Source organism: Anomalospiza imberbis, chromosome Z, assembly GCF_031753505.1.
Source record: "Anomalospiza imberbis isolate Cuckoo-Finch-1a 21T00152 chromosome Z, ASM3175350v1, whole genome shotgun sequence".
Lineage (NCBI taxonomy): Eukaryota > Metazoa > Chordata > Aves > Passeriformes > Viduidae > Anomalospiza > Anomalospiza imberbis.
The window spans coordinates 18,544,973-18,571,587 of record NC_089721.1 but is presented as its reverse complement, the minus strand read 5'-3'; the positions used below and the strand labels follow the sequence as shown (position 1 = coordinate 18,571,587).

Below are 26,615 nucleotides of genomic sequence, written 5' to 3'. Positions count from 1 at the left end.
AAAACCTCATAGTTACAAAGATGAGAAAGTTAAGGAATAAAACTGTAAACATAGCTCATAACAACAGGACTGACCAGTTAATCACTTCTTCTCTAAAACAAATCTGAACAGGATGCCTTGATTTGAAAAGTGTGTCTTGGTCTTGCAGCTGCATCTTTTTAGGCAAATCCATATGCCCTTGAGGGTATGTGGTACTTGACTTCAAGGTCTTGTCACACATGACATTGCAAAAATCTGCAACCTTCAAGGCACCACACTGTTAAATTCCATGGATTTGTGCTAAATTTCTGAAGAGAGATATAGAAGAGGTTTTGAGTGCTACACAGATCCCAACAGCGCGAAGCAATAGGTTTGAATATCAATTTGGTTGAACACTGCAGTCTAAGACCATTTGTGAAAGGATTATTAGCCCACACCCATCTGAGACAGTCTGAATGTCCATGTTGTGTTCCTGTTAATTCCAGACAAGTGCAGACAGAGAATTGTCATGGATGAGAATTCCTTCACAGGAGAGCAGTTACCTGAAGCTTCATATATGCTTCTTTGTGTCTGTAGTGCAGTGTTTGCATGACAGTCACAGAGAACTAAGATGAGCTCTAATTGATAGCTAAAGAAATTTTGGATGAGGAAAAAGACCTTCAGAAAGCTGGATAAATCGTATTCATCCATTGAAGCACCAGATGATTTTGTTAGGACAAGCCTATCAGGTTGCTGCTCTCCTTCAGAAGACGGCTCTCTTGGACTGACAAAGAACCAGAAACAACTAGAGTGAGACTTGCCAACCCCCTGTGGGTACTGCAGCAGAAGACAGAAACTGTTGACACTGTGGTTTCACCATAGCTGGCAAACACTGCCAATAGTGTTGAAACACCTTCCAGAAGCTTTCTGCTCTTACTACTAGCCTCAGTTGATCACAGCAAAAATCCTAGGAATTAGTGTAATGACAATGATAAAAAACAAGATAAGAATGTTTTCTTTTTCCCTACTGACTCCATGAAGGGATATAATGGGCCTGAAGTTTTCTCTTTGTTAGGTATCATCTCCCTCAAAGAAGAGCATCAAGCATAAAGGAAAGAGAATTAGGTAAAGCAAGTATACAAAGACATTTCTTCCAAACATGTTGTAGACTCAGTTCATTTGCGGCTCGTTGACAAATTAAACGACAGTAATATCTGTGTATAAGAACAGTTTTTCTTCCACCAATACTTTTAACCTCTTACTGAACTCATGCAAACTTTCAGCAAGCAGAATAATCAACGACGAGGAATTCCAGAGCTTAAATACATACTGCTTAAAATCTGTTTGCTTTAAACCTACTAGCTTCTGGGAGAAGCCTAGGTATTTTTCTCTCCCAAAAGCATATTGAGTAATGAGTAGCTTCCATGTACTATTTCAGGGATTACCTTGCTTATGCTGCAGAGTCCTGGATTTTATATCACATTTAACCACACACTTGGCTCAAGCACCTAACATCCTCAAATACCAACATATACTCCTCTTGTTTCTCTGTTTCTCCAAAAGCTGATCAGGAAATGCGCTAACTTCCCTGAAATGTTTATTATATCGCAAATTTTCAGACAAGAATTTAATTGGTAGCAGTTGGACAAAATGGTTACTTATTAAACAGGTTCTCCTACTGTCTACTAGATTGCACAAGGGAGAGTATAGGAAACCAAATACACCATAAAAAAAGCAGCCCCATCACTGGTGACACTAATATGTAGGTCAACTGACCTACATATTAACACTGCAGTGAAGGAATAATAAGGAAGTTTTGTTTTATTTAATGCACTTCATGCTGGTTATTCAATCAGATCCTCCACAGGCACAAATACTTTCACATTTAATAGGAATAAGTAATCTCCACATAGCTTTACTTTCATTAAGTACTGGCTTCTCAAACAAAATTTATCCTATTTTTGAAGATGTTACTTTAACAATTCATATTGTTATGCAGTTACATAAAAGCCTGCCTTACTTAAAATGAAAGATAACAAATGACTCATTCACATAGTCAGGCTTTCCATTAAAAATACAGAACTTACATTCAATGGCAAAATTATCTTGAAATAAAACCAAAATATTTACCTTCCCATTCTGCTGGGAAGTCACCAGTTTGATACTGATATGCTTCACGATTTACTGCTTCTACAAATCTTCTTTCTGGTATAATCTGCCCTAAAGCAGGAAAAAAAGAAAGAAAAATACATATATTTATATTATACATTTTATATATAATTTTATATAGCTATATATATACACAATATAAAATATTTAATTATACATATATATTTTATAATAGGTATTTTATATTATGTATTTCTATATAAATTTATAATTGTTGATTGCCTTATAATTTTGAAAGAACTGTATTTATTAATGTGAGTTCAATGGCATACAGGATGAAAAAAAAATTAAAATACTGGGAAAATTATTGCCATCTAGACGTCCATTTCAAACCTTATATTTCAGTAACTTCAAGAAAAGCTTCCATGTTCTATTTTGAAGCTGACTTGTATTATTGATGATGAAAAACATCACTCAAAGTTCACTGGTTAGGTCTACAAAGCCATGAGGCCACATCATCTCCAATCACTGGCATCTGCCCTGTGCTTGTGCAATTTTTCAGAAGGTAGGAATCGGATAGGGAACACTCAGTATACTGAAAAGGGAAGACAGTGTGGGGAACCTGAATCTGCATCCCACATTCTGATTCTATTACTGCTGAAGAAGAATTAAAAACTTTGAACTGTAAGGTGGTACACAGCAGATTGACTGTCAGATATTATGCTACTGTGTGGAGAAAGAGTATTTTAATTTGCTTTTCAAATTAGCAGGTACTGGAAATATATGCAAGGTTCCCATCCCTCACAGGGAAAAACCTAACAGTATTCCCTAGGCTCTTTTTACCAGCTTCTTCTCTTCCTGGGGTGCTGATATGGAGAAATTTCACATTTTGAGGAAATACTAAGCATATCTGAATAAAATCTTTTATTTCATAATGAAGTGATTCATGCAGTTCATTCCTTCAGTGTGTTTTCAACAAGTATTTCAACTGAATTTATTTTAAAAGTGATACCAGTTGGGACTTGGAACCATTAGTAGCTAAACTCAAAACTTTTATTCATTATTAAGTATTTAATACAGTAAAATAACTTGTAAATAATGTGAAATTCCTTTTCTAAGATTTTTCTTTTTCTTATATTTTATTTTTAAGCAATGCAACATTTTATTTTTTCAAGATATGCCATCAGGCAAAGACTATTGTGTAGAATGCCTTCATCTTCAAAATTAGATATTTTTAATCAGTGTTGGAAGTTACATGATTGATACTTATTTGTTTTATAACTATACAAATCATATAAGATGATGAAATTATAGTTCATACCTAGCTGTAACACAATTATTTTTCAACAACACCATAGATTATTTAATTTCTTACACTGTTAATCTACAAAGCAAAACAAAACTACAGAATTACTTTCTTCCCATGCATAAGATTTCCAGAAAAGCTGAAGAGGTATCTAATTAGGGCTATCTAATCCTATACAAGTCTCAGAAAAAAACACTCTTCTCCAATCTTGCAAAGTTACTAGACTTTACTCTTAGAACAGCACCTTTTAAGAAACTGTCCATAATTTGAGTATTACACCATCTGAATAAATCACTATTAGAAAGAGTAGTGAAGAACTGCTTTTTTCTAACTGTCATCACAACTTGTGACTGGTATTATTAAACTAAATATTCCACTTCTTATTCTGCTGCAAGCTTTCATAAAACTCTCATAAAAACTCATCCTCCAGATCCCACAGTCAAATCACACTGTAGAGCCAAACTAAATTATTTCCCAAATGTGTTATTTTGAGTACTGCTGGTGGCTTTTAAGCATCTCTGCATTTGTGATGCACACATGACACTAATTAACTTCAACTGATGATAACTGTCTCATTTGCCTTGTCCCTTAGGCTTTTTTTGGCAGACCACCACTGACAAATAATTTACATAGTCTTTTGTAGGGAAGATTGCATTGAGGCCTCTTTAGATGTAATTAAAACATTCTACAGTTTATGGAAGTGTTTTTCATACTAAAGATTGACTTCACTGACTGTTTTGCTTCCTATTAATTCATCCCCATATTTTCAAACAAATACTTGAGTCTTTGCTACAGCAATGCAAGAAACTTCACTTGTAAAAGCATACCTATGAAGCAATTAAAAATAGCACCATAAGAACAGTTTTAACTTTAACTTCATTTTCATGTGACCACTGGATGTTAGAAACACTGAAGAACCATTAATGCTTTAAATTTGGATTATATACATAACACAATATATCCAATTGTGTCTTAAAAATAGCAGGTTACTTCAGAAAGAATTTAGCAGATGTACAGAATAGTAACATAGAATAACAGATACAACATCATTTACACTGAACACCAAAGTAACCAAGATTTGCACAAGTTTTCAAGCCAGCAAAAGGGCCAAGAATACTATGTAACTGACAGATCTTTCAGCAAGTTATAGAGTATTTACATATGTCACATTTATATATTTTCTCACTTCACATATTTTCTCGAAACCTTTCAGTCCCAGTCTATAGAAAAATCAATGCTTCAGGACTGAAGTGAATTTGTACAAAAGCTCCAAAACAAAAGTGTTTAGCAGAAGTTTTGTGGCCTGCTGGAATAAGAAGGAGATAGTCAAAGCCAGCAAAGGAAATACTCAGTGAAACATAAAGGGGTAGCCAATGGCATAATGAAGCAGGTTCTAAATTTCTACAGCCTTATCCATACACTAAGGAGCCCAGAAACCAGGTTATATTTTCACAAAAAAACCCATGGTTAACAGTAGACATGCACAGATGTTATAAAATTAATATTTTAATTTTTCAGTAACTTCTAAGGAAGAGTCTTTCTATGGGCAAAATATCCTAGTTAATCCACAGCAGTCATTAAATATTATATATATATGTCTGTACATTTTGAAAAAGCCATTGAAGAATCTTTCACATGAAAATAAATAACGAATCCCAAAACTGTGGTGTTCTATAAACAAATTATTACTATCGACACCAATTTCTAAAAAAAGAAAAAGTATACACACTATTCTAAAGATCTTCAGGAGCCCTAGATTGATTTTCACTGTTTACAAAAGCATTATTTGAAAAAGATTTCCTGTTAATCCTCAAACAAATCTGTACAATGTGTACAGCTAAAGAAACTATGGCAAACATAATGAGTGACAGCAGAAATGGGACCAGGACAGGGAACTGGATGTTTGTGATACCTGAACTGAGCTATCTGAACAAGAGCCCCTGTCAGATATAAAATATCAGCATGTTTTGCAGTCAGCAGATGGAAAGAGGATCTCCCTCCCACACACTATTAGATTGTGAAAGTAACAATTCCCATTCAAACTGAATGAACATCAGATGTTCATGAGAACTCAGGATCAGGACTCTTTTGGCTTGCTGATTTGCAATGTCCACATGCTAAGAGGCCATGGAAGACACACTCCATTAAGATTTTTTTTTTTTTAAATGCACAGACTGAACTTGCAGCCTTTGTGAATTTAAGGCAAATGGCCTAAATTCCAGTTTGAGCAGCAGTGCTCTAAACTTCATGATGAAAGACGCATTTCTGAAGCATACCTTTTTACTGAAGTGTTATATACTTTGAAGAGATTCAATTGTACTTCATTCACTAACAGCCTCTTATTTCCTTGTCAGCAACCCAGCATAAACTTCACCTACTCAAAACAAAGTTTTCTAATTTTTTTTTTCAGCAGTATCTTACAAAACTCAAGGAACTCCTGTTTGGTAACTACCAAATAAACTGCAGATTTGATAAATGTGAACCAGTACTTAAATTACCAAAGCAACTGATCTACAGTAGTTCTTCATACCAAGCAAAGGAAGAACTACTTCTCTAGAAGTAACAAACATGGATTTACATATCTATAGGCTGCAGGAGCAGCCCATCACTGTCAGAACAGGATCAAGAGTTTTCATCTCCACTGAAGAAGGGAAAAAAGTTTGTTATAAAAGACAACCCTTTTAAAGGTGAGCATTAGTTTGTGAAAGCCACTATCTTTTCTTTGTAATGATTTTTAGCTGAGGGAGTCTGTTTACTGATGACTGTGTTTATATTTCCTTGTGGTCATATTTCCAGTGTTTCTGCAATAATTATCTTTACCTTAGGAAAGACATAAATATTTTAAAATAATGTATTTTTTCCCAAAGAATAATGGGGTTTTTTTCCAAATTTAGATTTCTATAAGGTTAATTAACTTTTGCTTAGTGACAAATTAATAACTTCCAACAGTTCATTATATTAATTCATACAATAAATACAGTATCCTGAAATACAAAAAAGTTAAGTATTTGTATCTAACACCTATCACTTTCAGATTTACTTATATTTTCTCCCATAAATAAACACTTGAAATTATCTAAAATGCTTTATGCTTTATAAAATCATAAAAGAAACACATTTCAACTTTTAAGAGCCAGCAAGGCCACATATTTTCAATGGTTCTGATTTCCATTAACCTGAAATGAACCAGATCAGTGATTTCCAGTTTTACAGCAATGCAGGTTCAAGTGCTATTAAACTTGTTAAGTGCTGACTCAGCAAGTCTACAAAAGCTGTAAGTACCACGCACTCACTGTCAAGAATTGTGTTTCAATTTTGCTACTTATATTTACATTTTAACAGCAACACATTTGGCTTTCCAGAGTTATCTGCAAGTACTAATTTCTTCCCAAAGGAAGACATGTTTCCTCAGACTTCTACTGAAAGTTTAAAGCCAGGGAAATTGCTTCAATTTTTGGGAGCATGTACTGTCAAAGAAAAAGACTGACATACACTACAAACATCACAGTCCCTTTTCACTTCGCAAAAGGACTGCCAGCTGACAAAGTCAGTAATATCCTCTGGCATCAGTGCCCATGGAGTTCATGTATATTCACACAAATCTTATGTTTTGAAAGCCTGCTGTATCTTAGACTGTGGCAGTTAAATTAAGTAACATTTGTTCGAGAAACAATTCCCTTCAAGGGACAGACAAATCCCTCTGCTAAATATCCACTGCCATTGTAGCCCCTGGGTACAGGGGCTGCAGGATACAGCCCATCAGCTCCCATTCCCTGCTCATGGGAAAGACTTATGTCTTCCCTCTCATCTGTGAAGCCCATGCATTTAAAAAGAAGCACTGTTTTGTAAATGAGTCTACAATAAGCCTACTAGAATTACGAAACATTACATTATTTTGGGAACAGAAGTGCAAATGATACTAGTACAAATGACAGCTCCTTGGAGAGCTGATGGAAGCTCAGTGGTCTGCCACAGAGAAGCTTTCTCCCAACTGTTCTTTTGGTTTCTTTTGGTCTATCAGATTCAAGAAACACTTTCTACCAATTACTGTCAAAGTATGAATAAATCCAAGAATGAGGTGCTTAATTTATTCTGTAAATGTATGGAAAATGGCTTAAAATGGGAACTTAGCATGTATAAAGGGAATTTAGCAAGCAGATAGGAAGTGCACAATAACTTCTACTCATATAAATAAACACATAATGAAGGAAGATAAAAAGGCAGTGGTACAGGGAAGAGAAATGGGTAAATGACAGCAAGGGTGTGAATTGTAAATAAAATTAAAAGAAAGTCACAGGTGTGAAGAACATCCATTTTGCAATATGACCCAACATGGCAGTGTTATAGACTGGTTTGGATGATTCATTACATTTTAATTAGAAATGAATTTTCAATGAATCTTTTGCAAAAATTCATTTACCATCTTCACTTTTTCCAGAATAAATAGAGTTATTACAGCTAGCTGCACATACATTCTCAGGGTACTAATACTTCTTTTGAGGGTTAGTATATTTTAATGAATTTTACAGAAGGATTACAGGTGTGAGATTTGCAAAGAAGATTCAGTCTTATACAGGGTCTGAACACAATTACAGCTAATTACTGCACTTAAAGGATTAAAGAATACTGGTATTACTATTTTACTGTGTTTGCTTTTCATTGTGGAGGGAGTGTTCTTCATTAGGGAAGAACACTCACCTGTTTCAGCCACAGTCAACCCAATAGTGAAACTTATGAAGAAATGTTAGCTTAAGTCCTTGAGATTTATTACACACTTCATGTATATGCATATCCTACAAACATTTAAAGAGCCCTAAATGTTATTCTTTTTTCTACAAAATGGCATCTTTCATTTACACAAAAATAAAAAATGTTTAGTTTATTTGGTTAGAGATCTAAGACAAACAAGTATTACAAAGGTACTTTCTTAAGCAATGTTAAACAACACACACTGGAAAGCGCGGCCGCTCTTTACTTTGTCTGCCCCGGTCAGCTCCCGAATGCCCGGCTTGGGCTTCTCAGCTTTTCGTCGGGGCCGGGGCTCGCCGCAGTTTCCGGGCGCTTTTGCTGTCGCGCTCTGGGGTGGGCTGTTGGCCGCGCTTTGCCGTCGGCGCGAGGGAAGAAACAAAGAGGCAGGGAATTCGTCCAAATCCGTCCGCGTGGCGGCTGGATGCTTTATTGGCTGCGAGAGCTGCGGTGGAAAAGCTGCAGCCGATCCCAGCTTCGCACGGACGCAAATGGCCTCGAGCATGCCGAGGAGTGGGATGAAATAGGGAAGGGACAGGGCGGACGGGGAGCCCTCCCGCGCAATGGGTACAGACATCGCGGTGATGACGTGTACTGCAGCGACCAATGGGAACACGGCAGAGGCGGACACGAGACTTTGGGGTGAGTGGCACCACGAGACCGGGAACACAGGCACGGAAATCGCAGGAGTAGGGGAAAACCCGGGGGATGCACGAGGGTGCAGAGAACTGGAAAACTAACAAAGGAAAAACCCATGTGAACCTAAACCTGGGATGCAACAGGAAAGCAATATTTTAGTTGATTAATAATAATGTAAAATGATTTAGCATTCAATAGGTTGTTGGGATGGTTTTTTTATTACCCTCTAGCTTTACACTGTTAGGTTACTCTCAAAGCTCTCTTCAAAAGTTTGTTTCTTTAAGCTGGCCTGTGTGCATGTACCCATTAGTTAAGGTACTTACCAGTAACACTGATCTGAAGAAAAAAAACTTAGCTGATTTTAGTCACATACCCAAGGAATTGCAGCAATATCTGATCTGCTTTCAAATCTAATTTGAGCAGAAAAAGACTTAAAGTGCAACAGCTGAGAACAAGGACTAACTGTAAGTTGAAGCGTTTACATCTGAGTCAATCCATTATTTTATTTTTCTACTCAACTCTCAGATTTTGTGTGGTCTCTTTTCAAGTTAGAATGAGCAAATACACACATAAAAAGCAGCATAGAATTGACAATTTTCCCTGTTTTCTAGTTCCACAGTCCCAGCTTAACTAAATTGTAGACGAAATAGAAAAAACCGAGGTTTATGTGCTTTCACAGTATGTAGGTAGGTACCTAATCATTAAATACCTATTTGAGTGAGCACTGATTTAAGAGTATCGGACCAGGTGCAACTATTGTAATAGTTGTCAATAAGTTTATACAAAAATTTCTATGTGAAAGCATTTACCCTGATGCCAGAGAAAGAAAAGAAGAATGACCAGTTCTGGATGGTGACCTTTAGAATTGTTTATACAAAAATTTCTATGTGAAAGCATTTACCCTGATGCCAGAGAAAGAAAAGAAGAATGACCAGTTCTGGATGGTGACCTTTAGAATTGTATAGCTTGTAATAACTGTAATGCAAGTGTCTGACCCACTGAGTTTACAGCTACCAAAACCACAAGCTGTGATACTCATAAACTCTATAACCAAACAATTTCATTTCTTGTTACATTAAAGGTTCCTAAACCTACTGGTAGTAAAATTAAAAACAGTTACTGTATTATGCTTTATCAATTCAATCTCTAAAATGCAAAATCTCAGAAATAAAGACACTCATAGAGATTTTCATTATTGCAAAGTTGCTCAACTAACCTAGTTAGCATTCCAACTCCTTCTTTGGGGTGAGCAGCTAAGATATGTGATACTTATGTCTTTGTATTAGGATGTCACACAAACAACTTTAATTCTTAAATATCAAAAACACATGACTTGTGTCTCACCATACTAAACTCTGCACTGTCTAGCTGTGATGAACTCCCTTTCTAGTTTCTGCAACACTTGAGTGCCTACTGACCTCAAAACTCTTATTTGTTGACCTTCCTTAACTGCAGCGAAGGATGGCACCAATGCAGACTACAAACTATGAGGAAAAGACTTCTGGACACAGCTTGGTGTGTGTAGCTGCCTTGCGGTGCTTTGAGAGCTACAGGCAGAAATCTCTAACATCAAGATTATAGAAAACATCTCAACACTGAACTGCTCCACAATCTTAAGATGCACAGATATTCAGAAACAAAGTTGTCAATGGATTGACAATGATAGCGCTTTACTGCTTCTATTAAAAAAGAAGACACTTCAGAAATATTTGACCTTTTTCTTCTCCTGCCCTCTTTCTTCCTTAAAAACAGAAAGGGACAGAAATATACAAAATATTGTAACCGAAGAAGATAACATTTATTATATTTTATCATAATATTTGTCTCAATGGCATTTCTTACTAATTGTTTTGATAACATGAACTTCTTTTTTGTAACTACAATTTTTATTTTATTATTTTGTTAATTTTTAAATTTTTATTTATTTATTTTATTTATGATGAACATAATGAGACTTGTTACTCAGACAAATAAATCTAAATCTTACACATTCTCTCCTATCTGTGTATGAATGAGAGGGAGCATGCCACAGATGAGATGAGATTTTCACCCCTAAAAAGATAATCTATATTACTATATTTCAATACCATTCATTTTCTATCTTAGGAATTTATTATACAATCAAATTACATGAAGGATAAATCTTCTGTAATTATCAGTAAGAGTCGTATCTTTCAGTGTAAGGACACTTCTGATTTACAGTTGCATTTTACATACTGTACAGATGACTGCATGTATATTAAAAGAACAAAATTCAAACATTTTTAGTTCAAATCAGTTAAACTGAAAAATCTTTCCTTTCTGGCTGCCTATATTTCTCTTTAATCATGGTCAGTATAGGACCTTATTACAAACAATTTGTTACTACAGGATGGAGGAAAAAATGCTAGCCTCACAAGTTTTGTCATTTTTCCCCCCACTTCCCCTGCAGGCTGCTATTGTTGATGGCCTTTATGGAAATATAAATTCAATCAGCAGCTGCAAATTTCATGAGACGTCCATCTTCATGCTGAATTTCTAACTGAGTGTCAAAACAATCTGTGGATTTCTCCCTGATGAAACACACTTTGAATTGTAAATTTCTGCAATTTTCCCATGTTAGAATTTGAGCTGCACTAAAACAGAGCCAGCCCAGATATAATGCCTGCCAGAGTGACACAAGTAATTTTCCCTTTCATTATCTCAACTCTGACACAGAAAGGGTTAAAAATAACCCAAGAAAAATTACCTGTTTCTTTTTTATTTTATATAAAAAAATTAAATCCCATTTGTTCTTTTTAGAAGAAAAATAGAAAGGCATTCAAAACACTCCAAATACTCTCAAATCAGTTATTTGAACCTGCTATTCATTTTACAGTATTTTGCAGTGATAAACCCCCAGAAAGTAGCTGCAATAGAACTTAAAGAATTTTCTGTGGTGCCAAAATAGTTCATAGAGATTGTTTGTTTCATCTAAGTCCCAACTTACATTAAATGTTGATGGAAAACAGAAAATAAATGCATAAATTACAAAAATCAAAACTTTAGTAAAGTTTAGAACTGTTTACTGTTTTCTGAATACAATAAAACAAAATAAAGTTTCTCATTCAATTACTGCTTATTGTAGTAGCTTAAGAGGCGCACATAGCTTACCAGGTATATTATAGCAGTTCAAATATTTTGCTTTAAAAAAATATTTGTTTCTCTCTTCTTTACGCATTGACATGAAATATATAAAACAATACCACTCAACCAATTTGAAAGCCAACTAATTAGTCTGTTTATTATATACAAAGGAAGTAAGAAACATTCACAGAGAGAAATTCACTATTAATGACGATTTATCTATTCATGTAGTTGAGAACTAACTGACTTTATTTTTTCTTCTCTGGGGATAAATATTGTGGTGGGATGAGTGAAGGGTTTACTGAACTGCACTTCACCATCACTGAAAAGAATGGTACTGTATTGGGTGTTTCCATACAAATACCACATTCTAAAACACAAGACTGTCTTTCAGTTCAGAGAAAATTCAAATAGGCATCTTCTTTTGTATACACCAAACTTTCAGGTCATTACCAGAATGAGGAAAGAAACCTAAAAGGGTAGATTCCAGAGTAATTCCATTGCAAAATACTTTCAATGTACTACGGTACTATCACTTTATCGTTTCTACTTCTTTTATCACTACATCATTTCTTCAGCTGAGTCATTCCCCATTCCCTGCCTCCTCCTTCAGTTACCTGCCCTGCATTCTGGTTTATGTGAACTGGAATGACCTGAGAGTTGATCACAATTCCAAACCATCAAAACTGATCGACACACTTTCCCTCACTGTTTTTTTAAACTTCAGTATAAATAATTCACTGATTTAAAAACCAATAAATATACAAGAGCACTAGTCTGTCAAAAATAAGGTTAGTCTCCAAAAAACAACCAAGGAAAGAATGCTGGTATGCAGCTGGAGAAGGACTTGCAGTAGTTAGGTGAAATCTTATGCTCTGGCAAATGGTTAGGTCAGAGGGGCATGTCGCTCAGAGGAAAACTACTGGACTTCCTACACTTACTAAACTGACCCTTATAAACTTGCTATTCTTAGCGTGTTTCCTGCTCAGCATGACAAAAACACCCCTCAACTTTGCTGAAAATGTTATTTTGACAGAATTCTGATTTTGTTTCATTGAGTTACAGCATCCAGATCAAATAATCTTGATACTTTCACTTTTAGCTGTCATATAGTTATTAGCTTTAACAGCAAAACAAAGATACACACCAATCTCTCCTCTAATACAAGTAATTTTATATAGTGAAGCAGATGCTCTATCCCACATGATTTTCAGTCACAAGTTTTAGCTATGAATTCTGCTCGGGTAGGTAGCAAGAGTGGTAATTACTGAATATATTATAATAGCTTTCATTATAATAGATTCTTGAATATTATTTGGTTCCTTTTATCTGTGGAACCTACCAGAATGGAAGGTAGGCATAAGAAGACAATCTAGTTCTATTTCTCAAAATATTTAGAGTACTACTTATAAGAGCTTGTAATAATTTCAAAGCACAGGAACAAAGAATCCTTCCTAACCGGATTAATCGTTTAATAGCTGGCCTCTTTAGGATTTAACTTTATTTTGTATTATTTCAAAACTTCACCATTTCTCAAAAAAAAAAATTACTTATATTTTATCCTTATCTTCCAAGTTCTAGGTCATGACACCTTATTAAAGTGCAGGGTGTTGAAGCACTTCCAAAGGAAGCTGATTAAACTTCCATCGAATCCATGAAAGTGCAAAATTTTCCAATTTATGTGTGGAGTCACGTTTGCTAACCTCTAGGCATCCTACCAAAACTGAAAACACCAAAGTAATTCAAAACTTAGGGAAGTAAATGAAAACTGAAAACAGTGTTAATAAGCCACACATAGCTACATAAAAGAAAACCAACAGTAGTACAAACCCATCTGTGATCCTTTAAAATCCAGTATGATCTACGTATTTCCCCAATGCCATCTTCTGCACTGTAAAGCCACTGAAGAAGTGTGATTCCCTTTTTCCTTCCCTCAGGCAAAACCTGATTCATTTCTAGAATTCTATAAGCATTGCTTAGATAATGGCATCTATAATAACACTGCATCACCCCAATATACACAAGGTTTTTCTTTTAAAAGGAAACATGGTTAATATCCAGGCTCTCAAAAAAAATTTCTCAGTATAATAGAAATCTGTGTGCAGGTTTGCAAAGATGCTTCTGTTCCAGACCTCTGAACCACTAGCAAACCTGTAAGAATAATCATGTTGCTCAGTGATCTCCAGTATCACTATTTATGATAGCCTTGAAAGCCTCATCTGGAGAGATGCCATGCTAATTAATGCATAATCAAGCAAACATTATCCTTTCTCTGTTATTCTATACATTAAGTGTAATTTTCAAATGTTTTCCACCAATGAGATGATCAACAAAAAGAATGTAGAATCACCAAAGATCCTAAAGAAGCTGTGCACACAATATAAGAGTTCTCTAAATCTTGATGTAACAGGAAAAATATAATCACTAAACAATTTCCAGGCATCTGCCATCAAATCCTAGCCTTCTATGTTCATTAATATTTACAGCTGCATTCCTAGTCCCCACTAAAATTAGCACAAGTTTCAATGTCTTTGTTTCATTTATTCAAAGATTAGCTCAAATTGCTTTGTTATTTGCCTATTTTCTCTTGACAAAGGGAAAAAAACCCAACTAACCACCTACCATCAAAAAACTGTTTCACAGTTGTTTCCTATGGCATTGCACCTCCACTACACAAACTTCCCTCCCTCAAGGATATGACTCTTACAGAATTTAGCTGTCAACAATGCAGACGGAGATGTTAAGGACTCTCTAAGTTTAATTTCTCTTGTAGTCTGCATCACAAATAGCAGGTTCAGTGTACTGTCCTACAGAGAAAGTATTGAAAGGAGAGCACTGAAAAGGAAAACAGGAGTGTATGGATTCTCCCATCCAGGGCTTTTTACACCTTTGGGAAAAAAAAAAAAAGAGGTGAGCTGAGGGGATCCACCTTTTTTCTGAAGGCAAACAGTGGAAGTCCTGTCTATGATACAGGGTAGTACGTATCAGACTAATCCAACATCATATCCTATACATCCATCAGGAAAGTTGTCTTCTAACAATTTTTTTCACCATTTCATTTTCTTTAGTACCTATGAAACATCTATTACTTACACTACCTAAACATTTACTATACTGAAGAAACTACCAATCATTTTCCTTTTAGTCCACTATTTTGTTTTTCAGATGCAGACATGGTATTTGTTAGGTCTTTACCATGCTTTAAAAAATATTCTAATGAGTAGAATTCTTCTACTGTCCACGTTAAACATATTTTGCATTCTGTCTTACATTTTTCAAGTTGCAGGTTCTTTTTCTCTACATAGAATTAAGTACTGTGTTTCAGTCCTCATTCATCTTCAGCAATTTTTTACTCATCACATTTACACAAATCTTCTCATGCATCCAATAGCATTTTTTCTTTTGAGGCAACTCTGTCTCAACTTTTTATACTTTTGGACAACTTCCTTATGCTGTATGTCTTCCTAATTAGCAATGTCATAATTTCTTTAGTCAGCTCAATCTTCCTTCTACTCCTCTCTTTTCTCCCCAGTTTAGTTAGTCTAATTGAAATAATTTCATTTAGTCCAACTAGATAAAATGGGTAGACATAGGTACTTACAGATCCAATTTGAGAGCCAACGCATTCTTGAACCTCATTGCACAGAAATGGCTCAGTACTTTATAGAAACACCTCAGAATCTCTCCATCCACACCTGTTCACTTAAAAAATGTATCAGAACCCCATTATGCCAATGTCAGTCCAAGAGTTTGCCATCTTATTCATGCAGATATCCACTCTTGCCTAGAAATTACCTCCTGTAAACTGTTTCAATTTCACAAGCAGTTATGAGGTCTTCTATTACATATGATTTATGAAAACATCATTATTTTAAAACATTAACACTTTAAAGTATTAAATAGTGATAATTTAACCTACTGTGTAAACTTTAAAATAACACAGAAATTTCAGTCTGCCACTAACTCTTAAAAAATAAATCTGAATGCCTATTGAAAAGACACAAAATAAAGCAATACTGAGTAAATTACAAACTGCCATCTAAGATCACAATAATTTCCAAATTCACAGAAATATTGCCTTCATCATCTGCAAGCCCTTTCAGCACAACAGAAGGCAAACTACAGAACATGCCTTGGGAAACTACCCTGAGAAAAAGAGGCATGTGCATGAGGCATGTATTCAGAGATATGCTGACTATAAATGAGCTGGGTAGTCAAAAGGGGTAAAATGTTATTGCTACTTGTGAATTGTAACTAAAATTATGCACAATGGTTGCTATACTTTTCACAGCTTGAGGATAAGTGGGGGAGGTATGTGAAAAAGAGAGAATTCATATTAGTGAATACTGCGTACATATCATAATTTGTGTGGCCTCTGCAGGGCCACAGAAGTGACAGAAAAAAACCTCACAATTTGAGATAGGTCAGTTTTAAATATAAAATCACTTATTTCTGAATCAACATGGTACCAAGAGTCACCTTAGTATAAATAAAACTTAAAAAGCCTAAAACCCAACAGATTATGCTGTCAGTTTTAGAAATTATAACGTACTTCAGAGATTAAATGTTCTTCTCCACAACTGAACAGATGGAATTTCTTATTGTTTGTTAACTGGACCAATAATTAAAAGATAGTTCAAATTAAACTGAAAGATACTGCCTTCTTAGAAGAGGTGCATCATCCCAAAAATAATGAGTGCTGTAGAGATTGAGCTGACATCATTATATCACATTATACATTTATGCAATACTTAAACTAGATGTTAAAGACTAATACACAGTGGTTTAATTTGAGGGAAAACACACACATGTTGCCACAAATAAACAGTATTTTGTGTCTCTGTTTAAGAGGAGTCTGTATGATTTAGCAATTTTGTATCTGGTTGTTATTTGCTGTTATTTCTTGACTGTTGCTGCTCTGCTTGTTAGTCAACTGGTACTTTTTTCATTTGTATCTACTAATATTCATTCCTCATTGGTGGAATTGATTGAACCAAATGGATTGGAGAGAGAGGGATTAGTTGAACCTATAAATGGAGGCCACTCACTCTGGAGTGTTCACCTTTAATGTCAAACCAAGACAACAGAGGAAAAAAAAAGAACAAAACAATGCAGCATGAAATTCCTCTAAATCTCAAATGCCGATACATTTCTGCTCACTTGCCCCCTCTGAACTGTTTTACTGGTTACAAAACCAGTTATAAACGGACTAAATCACAAATATCAATCACCACCCAACATTAAAGCTCCCACCAAAGAGTGTTTTTCAAAACTTTTCAGTCCTTTTAATTCCATTATTCCATTTGTTTTTTACCTATATTCATTATGAGGAAAATTTCTGATTTGATCCAACCCTTTTCCACCTCTCACCTTATTGCCAATGTTTACTTATTTGGCCTTTCATGGTATTTCCTCTACAAAGTCTGTCAACAATACTGCTTTAAAAACAAAACAAAACAAAACAAAACAAACAAAAAAACCCACCAAAAAAACCAGCACCACACCCAGTTCTCACTACAGTTGCATTTTCTGTCTATGCTACTTCATTGTCTTCCAGCTTTTTCTATTGCATCAGCAAGATGAGCTAGAAAAGATCCAGTGTACTACTGCATTTACAGCAATTGTTCTAACAGCTACTCTCAGAAATACATAACTAATAATTATCTTGCAGTACTTACAGGACAAGCGCTTCATGGCACTGCCTGTCCTTCATCCCTGCTTGTCTTCCTGTGTTTCAACTCTGGAGACACTGCAATCTTTGAAATACAAACACCCTTCAGACAAGTATTTGTAGTACAGATACTACAACATAAATCACTCTTATTATTTCTTTCTAATTCAAATTACTGCTAAGCACTCTCCATAGTTCTGCTGAGTTTCCTATCACAATGTTCACCCATCTTATACATAGACACAAATTCTTCTCTACTAAGAGTTTAGTCCTGCCTCCCTCTGTCTTACCATCTCTCTCACTGGCTTCTCCAAATACATGTATAATTTTCATATAAAAAAATTGCATGCCTAAACCAGGTCTTATTATCCTCCCTTTCCACATATTCAATATGAATGCCATCATTCTCCTTCTTTCTTTCTGGTACTCAGGATTTCTCTCTGATGTGTCGGTTCTTTCTGCATAGGATATTTTCTGTATGATCTTCCTGATTTTCCACACTGCCAAATATGCCATTCAGACAAAACTACAACAAAATAATTTTCCCATGTCAAGGTATATGCATCCCACCCTACTCATGAATTTGTAATACTGCTGCAAAGATTGGTTATCTAGTCAGGAACTGTGGGAATTCAAGTGTGTCTTTAGACCCTCTACAAGTTTTCTATTTTTCACTTGAACTGCAGGGTACTTTGTTTTCAAACTCCTATGCAAGGAGGAGTCTCCTCTGTACCTTTCTCCTCTTTTTATAGCCTGAGACATGTGGACTTCAATGACATATGAGTCTGTGTCAACCAAGCAAAATTTATTTTCTGATTCTATTCACTAAATGGAAGAACTCCACGAATAACCACAAAGTAATTTCAAAATTTTCTTTTACCTTCTATTTGACGTGAAGTATAAAATTTCCACCATGAATGGGTTGTGGTTTTGCTAATAAGGATAGCCATTACTATCCATATTTATCTACAGTACCTCTTCTTAGGCATCAACTTTAAACACCTTTAATAAAGGCCAAACAGGTACTAGAGATGCAAGACATTGCTGTGGCCCATAGGCATAATAAAAATCTGAAAATAAATTTAAACAACACAGATGGGAAAAATAGTGCCGCAACATACAGGAAGATAAAAGAAAAGTAGATAAGGCTCTTGTTCTTTCCTCAGCAGTACAGAAAATTTTGAAGTAGTTCTACAGCACATCTTTTCCTACTATAAGATCAAAAATTTTAAATAACTATATATAAACAAATACATTTCACCAGCAGCAACTGCACTTCACTATTCTTCCAATTTAATTCTTTTTTTTTTCTAGTTCCAGAAGAAGGTGCTTATTTTCAAGGATTTTTTGTTGTTGTTTGGTAGAATATGGAAGATAGAAAACAGGCATCTACAGATAATGAATTTACAGTAAGGAGGAAGTTAAATATTTGAGATTTCCTAACTTACTTTTTTGTTTGATTTTTTTTAAACACCTGAAGGAAGAGATAGTAAGGGAGGCTGACAGAAAAATTACAAGGAATCATCACTGCTATTGCATTACATTGAGCAATGTCAGTGTATGAGTCAAGATGCCTATAATAGCCTCACTTAGTAGCCTTGTGCTGGTTTTGGCTGGAGTAAAGGCAAATTTCTTCATGGTGGCTGGCATGGGGCTGTGTTTTGGATTTTTGCTGAATACAGGGTTGATAATACAAGATAATACAAAGATTTTTTTTGTTGCTGAGCAGAGCTCACACAGAGCCAAGGCCTTTTCTGCTTCTTCACCAGCAATTACTGCCATGGTGGTAAGGGGACTGGGAGTGCCTGGGAGGTTGGAAGGACACAGAGCCAGGACAGGTGATCCCAGCTGACCAAAGCTATACTCCAGACAAGGTGACATTACACACTCACTATACAAAGCAGGGGCAAAAAGGAGTAAGGGGGGACATTTAGAGTGACAGCACTTATCTTCCTCAGTAACCATTACACTGCTATCCTGAGATGGCTCATTTTCTTCAATACACAGCTTTCACTTTCCCTGTTTAACAGCCGTTAACTCACCCCTCAACTTTTCCAGCTTTTACCCCTTCAACTCTTATCCAGATCCTGCTGGTGGGTGAGGAAGCAAGTGCTGCATGGGACTTGGTGGCTGGCTGGGGTTAAACCACAAGCCTCTATAAATTCACACTTGATAACACACAGAACACATGATCTAGCATCAGTCATTTTATTATTAAGTAATGCCTATTTTATCTAATATATCTATTACACCTAAAGATCCAAGAAGCTAGATGCTGAAGTCATACCTGATCTCAGGACATGTTTGCCAACAGAAGAAAAAAAAACAAAACCAGTTTTACAGAACAGCTGGTAAAATTTACTTCCTTCCCTCACCCATCTATAAAGAAGACCCACATTTGCTCTTTACACATTTGAACAGGACTCAGCACTATGCTGAGTCTGTCTTTGGTTTCCACTGTGCTACTATAACAGATTATCAATTTGTTCTCTTCTAGATCATGCAGTTTTCACTTAATTGGCCATTTACATTTAGGTGGTTGTAGTCCTCCCTCATGTTATGCCACACCCTGGTAATAGAGAACGATTTCCTTCATGTGCTCTACGCCAGGATAACACAGCTACAGGGATTCAAGAGCACTTGAGAAGGAACACAATCCCTTTCAGCTAAAAACAGGACAGAGTCTGCAAGTTGATGTATTTTAATCCCCAGTTCCTTTACTTTGATTAACAGTGCGTCTAGGTTTGGAAAGACAGGTGTCTGCTAAAGAAGGCAGGAGCCTCCCCTGAAATGGAAAAATGTAGACACCTTCCCTCCAAATTATTACAAACTTGAAATTAAGGGGGACTCTCAGGCAAAAATATGGGAGCAGGAATAACAGTTCTTTATTAGGGAAAAAAATAAAAAGATAAAATAAACAATGCAGTGAAACAAAACAACACTGACAGAGTCAGAATACAACCTGACACCCTGCTGGACAGGGTGTTGGTAGCAGTCCAACTGGAATTGTGGCTGCAGTCCTCCTGGAGTGTCAGGTGTGGTTCTGTTGGAGTAGAGATCCTGTAGAAAAAGGGTGCAGCCTTCCTCTGAGAGGCAGTGGAAGAGGCAGCTGTTCCTCTGGGGAAACCCAGCGCAGAAAAAGCTGTGTTGGTGTTCCAGAATCTCAAGACTATATACGCAGGTAGGAATGCTTGGCTCCTCCCTCTGGGTGGAGCACCTCACAATGGGATGTTATAGTTCTTATCAGTCATACAGTGACACTCAATGGCCCGTTATCAGCAGATGTCCCCCCGGAGGGAGGATTGATTGTGGAAGAGATAAGGAAAAACTGCTCTCTTAACACAAGACAACTACCATACAGATGGCAAATGAATACAACTTGCTACTCAGTCTGGGACACAGAGGTAATGTAACTTTGTACTGGCATTTCCATTACAACCCCTTTTAAAGAGTACCAGCCAGTTTGCATGGTAAGTATATGAATGTTGGTAAGCAGTCTGAAACTAAGTTTAGATATAAACTTCTTGCTGTTTTAGACTTCTGAGGACAATTCAAATGAATTTTTTCAAGTTGCAGAAGTCTTTGGGAACAATTTGAGGCAAAAAAAGCATTCAACATAACAGTTTTTCCAGCACAACAGATTCATAAATTTTAGCAAGGAATGGCTAATACAAATGCTTGAAAGCCAGTTTCCATCTTCACCCATCACCTCATTCTTTCTTCTTATCCAAAAGAGTGGCAAGGTGGAAACTTAAGAAAGTGCACCTCTACTTTCCTACAGTTCTTCATGGTGAAGTCCAGGAACAATAACAGCAAGATTTTCATAGCAGTAGGCCCCCCAGGTGAAAACTTAGATCATCTTTTAGATTAGAGAGCCAGTAGAATAGAATCTGAGAGATCTTCATTTTCCCTTGGGTAGAACAAATTGAGTGTTTGCCCCTACTCTGTTGCTCCTCCAGGACCACACTGGTTGGGATAAGGTGACTCCCTTTCATGGCCAACTTAACAATACTTATACCCTAATCAATTATGTGGTAAAATTCAACAGTCTTTTTTGTGTCATGAGATAGTAATTCATACTAAAAGACCTGATTTCTTGCATACTTCAATAACTTACAAATGTATTACTACAAAATAGTTTGATGACTACCCTTCATACTAAAGGTACAAGGTCAGAGATACAGTCACAATTTGTAAAAAAAAAGATAGTAAGAGACAGTGTCAAGCTGTCACTCAGTAGGCAGGTTAGGATGTGTAACTAGCTGAAGCCCTCTTTCCTTTTTAGATGCAGCTCTTAATGGCTCCAAGGTGCTTGGGTGACACATGCCTATTTCTTTACTTCAACAGTCTGCTCACCAGCTGCTTCAATATTATTAAAGCAATCTAATATACAACAACTAACTTGTGACTTACAGAACAAGCATATTATTTGCTGGTTTTCTGGTACATTGAAACTATTTTGGTAGGCTGGTATGGTTAGGCATTCAAGACCTCTAACTCTGATTTGGATTAGCCAACTTTCTTTTACTGAGCGGAAGATGTGAACAACCAAAGGACGTGGAAGAATCAGGCTTATGGACTGTACTGAACTTTCTTGTTACACAGAAGCAAGAGAGCAGTAGAAATCAGTTAACCGATTAATTACTCCAGAAACTATTTAATTACACCTCTTTGAGAATACCTATAATCTGTTTCAGAGGATAGAGTTAGTCATATTTGGAAATGCCGTGCCTGTTGCAAAAGTCTAAAATCGAATATACCCTGCAGGAGACTGTGCCTTCCTAACTCCTCCCTGCTCTCAGAGGAAAGACCTGGTATGGAATGGACAAGGACGTCCTCAGAAGCATCACCTTGCTATTGTAGGGGATCTGCTCACAGACCTTTTAGTAGATACTCCATTGGCAAAATTTTCTATAAAGTTTGTCAAAATACTCAATTTGATAATCTTCTCTTCTTGTGACAGGGATAAATGGCTTCTTCCAGAACTGAAAAACAGTTTAATATACCTGCCAAAACCCTGTGATCATAGCAACAAATCATAGTAAGCTTCCTATTTCAGCAAATTTTACCACTTCTTTCTCATACAAGAGATTTGTTTTAATCTAAGACAAAACAAAATTCAGAATCTCATCAGTAATCCAATAGAAACGCTACATAAGGAGACATGTTCCCCTGGCAGTCTTCTAGGTTCCTCTACCCAGAGTCACCAGTCTCCCTTCCCACTTTTAGCTCAAAGGTTCCACCTTCTTTCTTTGTCCCATGTTCTTAACTCAGGGAATCACATGCTCAACATTTTCAACTGAATTAAACTAGCTCAGCAACAGTTCTCATGAATGCTACTCAGCTTGAAGAAGAGAAGGTAAAGGATAAATAAGATCTCTCCCTTTCATCAATGACAAACTCATGTTAATCAACAGAGTCAACCTCATTTCACCTTCAGGTTCAAAACAGACTCTGGCTCCAGCTCTTTGGACTTTTTCCCATGCTATTACATATCTGGGTCAGACATAAATCCAGAGCTGCCCGTTTTCCAGCTCTAGTCCAGAAATCGCTTACACAGCATGTCTTTTCAATCCAAGATGGTGAAAATGTCACAAAATCAGATGATTTCATAAACTACCTGTCATCTTCCACTTAATCATTTCAGGAACAACCTAGGAAGTTTTGATACATTATGCTGAACCAATGTCAATACTTGTGGATATTGATTCTTGGTTCTTAAATCAGAAATAGACTAAACAAAATTTTTCCCTGAAATTAGAAAATATCCAGATAGAAATATTTGAGATATTAAAAGTGCATTTTAATAGCATAGAAAAATGTCTCCAGTTTGATCTGAAGAAACTCTTACAGAGTTAGTTATTACACTGAGTAGTAAAAAAAAAAAAATTCCAAACAGATAAAATAATAATCACAATTTATTTCCAAAACTACTATTTTGATTATTTTATGATAATTACATAGGCTTAACTTAGATTTTTGTTTTGTGTAAGACAACAGTGGCAAAGTTCTATTGCTATTACAAATGGGAACGAAGAAAAACAATACCAGTATTTGCAAATCTCCACAGATATGTAAAAATGTAGCCTTTGACTCTTTAGAATTACTAGAATTACCCGGATTAGTAGTTCAACCAGCATTTCAAACTAGATGAGCCACAGAAAGTAGCCAGCTGGGATTGTTCTCATTCCTGGATGCTTTTTAGCTCTTTACACAGCTTGTGCCATGAACGAGACCAAGTAACTCCTCTTGCTGAAAAAAATCAGCACACTAGGTCAGACAGGTAACAGACTTAGCACAAGGCTGCACAAACACTTGTAATGAATATTAGAAAGCAGACATGAGCAGCCAGAAGAAGGAAGAAGACTGCTGGTTTTTGTCAAAAATACTAGACTCTACTAACTCTCAGATCAGAGATTTACTTTATCACACAAATAAATATGGATGGTAATTTTACTACAGCCAAGTAGTTTTGCAGAAAATTGAACTATTAGAAGTTTAATTTTTGGCAATTTTAGATAGAGTTCAGTGTTTCTATCATATTGCCTAGATCAAGTATTTACAGTTTAAACACCAGAACACACTACATGCATTAAATTAGCCATTAAAATACAGAACTCTCTCAATATATATTTTGCAAAAATGGCAAAAAGTGGAATTCTGGAAGATAAGACATCCTGTCATTGACTTCAAAAGAATAAGTTTTGTCTCATTTATTATGGAAAACCATTCAAAGTCTGCATTTTAAAACCCTTATGTAGTAAAAGAGAAAATATAAAGATGATTCTGAGCATAATCAAGCCATCATATATTAACAAACATTTCCTAACTGATTAAAAATAGGAAAAGATACATTACAACTGCTTATGAAAGTTGTGTCACTATATCTGAAACATTCAGGTATAGTTCCACAATTAGAGGTTGTTGGCACCATACCAAACTTTTTTCATATTTCTGGAGGACCGGTCCATCTGAACCTTTAGTTGTTTCAATATTGTGATGACTACACTAACCAGCACTGTAGCTAACATAGGGAAAAGCCACCACCTCTAAAGTACAAGTATATAAGGTCTGATGGTTAAACATCAACTCTAGCACTTTTCAGGCATATTTAAACAGTTTTATTTTTCTTTACAGTCTCCTGGTACTCTTGCTCTGCCTCAACCTTTCACAACTCTCATATAACAATGAAGCAGGCTTATCTTTTTTTTAGTTTCTTTCAACACAAAATGAAGGCTTGTTGATAGGAGAACAAGGAAAGATACAAAAAAAACCCACCAAAACAGACTAACACTGAACTTGCTGTGCCTGGCTGTCCTTGCGGTAGTCTGAAAAAGTAGTAGCAAGGGTCACTTGGAGTGAGAGTGCAGGACCATCAATCAGACAACACCTACTACCCTTAATTAAAAGGTCTTTTAAAATTGCCTAAGGTTTTGGGGTGTAGGGTCCTTCCCACCCCCCTCCCACCCACCCATAATTGCTACCGTTAGCAATTTTTTGCTAACAAAAACTGTTAGCAACTTGCTAGCAATTTGTTTTTCTTTACAAATTAAATCATTCCTCATCATTCCTCATACCTGGTCATAGGAGCAAATGTTTCTTCAGTGCCCTGTTATCTGGATGCATCTGCTCCAGATAACAGCCACCAGCCTGGACAACACAGATCTTGACGTTCTGAGTGCCTGGTAACTTTATTTCCCCCTTCCTCAATTCCTAATCGGTAGGTCTGCTTTACAGGAGAAAAAGCAGAAGCAGCCAGCAGTCTCTTCTGAGTATCAATTTATTGTACTGACTTCTAATTCCTCTGTTACATACTGTATATTCTGAGAAACAGTATCAATATTCAGCTGATTTAAGTTTAACAATGCAGCAGTAAATTTACTTATCAACATCCATGTCTAACCTTTATAACTAATCAAATATGAACTATAGTCCAGGATGGATTCCTCCCCTGATTGAAGCAGAACCTTCACCTTGACTACTATCAGTCTTTGGGTAGCACATTATAATCCGGAGAGCAAAACATGATATCAAAGTGCTCAATTTGTTTTTCTGAATTTCTTCATTACATTGCATATCTTCCTGTTACAACTGCTAAATGGGGGCACTCATGGCCATAATAATGAGTCACTACTATACATCTATATCTATATAGATATATAGATATATAGATATATAGATATATAGATATATATAAGGTTTGTGTGGCCAGGATCTGTTGGTGGAGGGGATGCCTACAGGGCCTACAGGGAGCTTCTCTTCCTTAAGAAGCTGTGAGAAGCTCCCATATGAGGCAAGGCCAGACAGCTCCAGCACAGACCCACCACTGCACAAGGCCAAGCCCATCAGCAGCATTGGTAGCACCTCTGGTATAACACACTTTACAGAATTCACAGAATCACTAGGTTGGAAGACATCTTAGAGTTCAAGATCATAAAGTCAAGATCAAGAGATCATAGGTTCAAGATCAGAGAGTCCAACCCATGCCCTAACACCTCAACTAAACCATGGCACTGAGTGCCACATCCAGTCTTTTTTTAAACACATCCAGGGATGGTGACTCCACCACCTCCCCGGGCAGATCATTCCAAAACTTTATCACTAAATGTTTACATGAAAAATTTTTTCCTAATATCCAACCTATATTTCCCTTGACGTAGCTTGAGACCCTGTCCTCTGGTTCTGTCAGTTGCTGCCTGGTGAAAAAGATCAACTTTCGGGGAGTTGTAGAGAGTGATTAGGTCACCTCTGAGTCTCCTTTTCTCCAGGCTAAACAACCCCAGCTCCCTCAGCCGTTCCTCACAGGGTTTGTGTTCCAAGCCCCTCACCAGCTCATTGCCTCCTCTGGACGTCCTCAAGCATCTCAATGTCCTTCCCAAACTGAGGGGCCAGAACTGGACACAGCACTCGAGGTGTGGCCTCACCAGTGCTGAGTACAGGGGAAGGGTGACCTCCCTGCTCCTGCTGGCCACACCATTCCTGATATAGGCCAGGATACCATTGGCCTTCTTGGCCACCAGGGCACCCTGCTGGCTCATGTTCAGTCAGCTGTCACCAGTACCCCCAGGTCCCATTCTGCCT

At 36.5% G+C, this 26,615-nt stretch overlaps 1 protein-coding gene across 1 annotated transcript in view; it reads right to left on the bottom strand.

Annotated features, from left to right (window-relative positions):
* Positions 1–26,615, bottom strand: part of NDUFAF2 (NADH:ubiquinone oxidoreductase complex assembly factor 2) — a 57,740-nt gene that overhangs the window by 20,541 nt on the left and 10,584 nt on the right. The window contains exon 2 of the mRNA XM_068177104.1: positions 2,089–2,178. Within this exon, the coding sequence (XP_068033205.1) occupies positions 2,089–2,178 (90 nt within the window). The remainder of the gene's footprint in view (positions 1–2,088; positions 2,179–26,615) is intronic.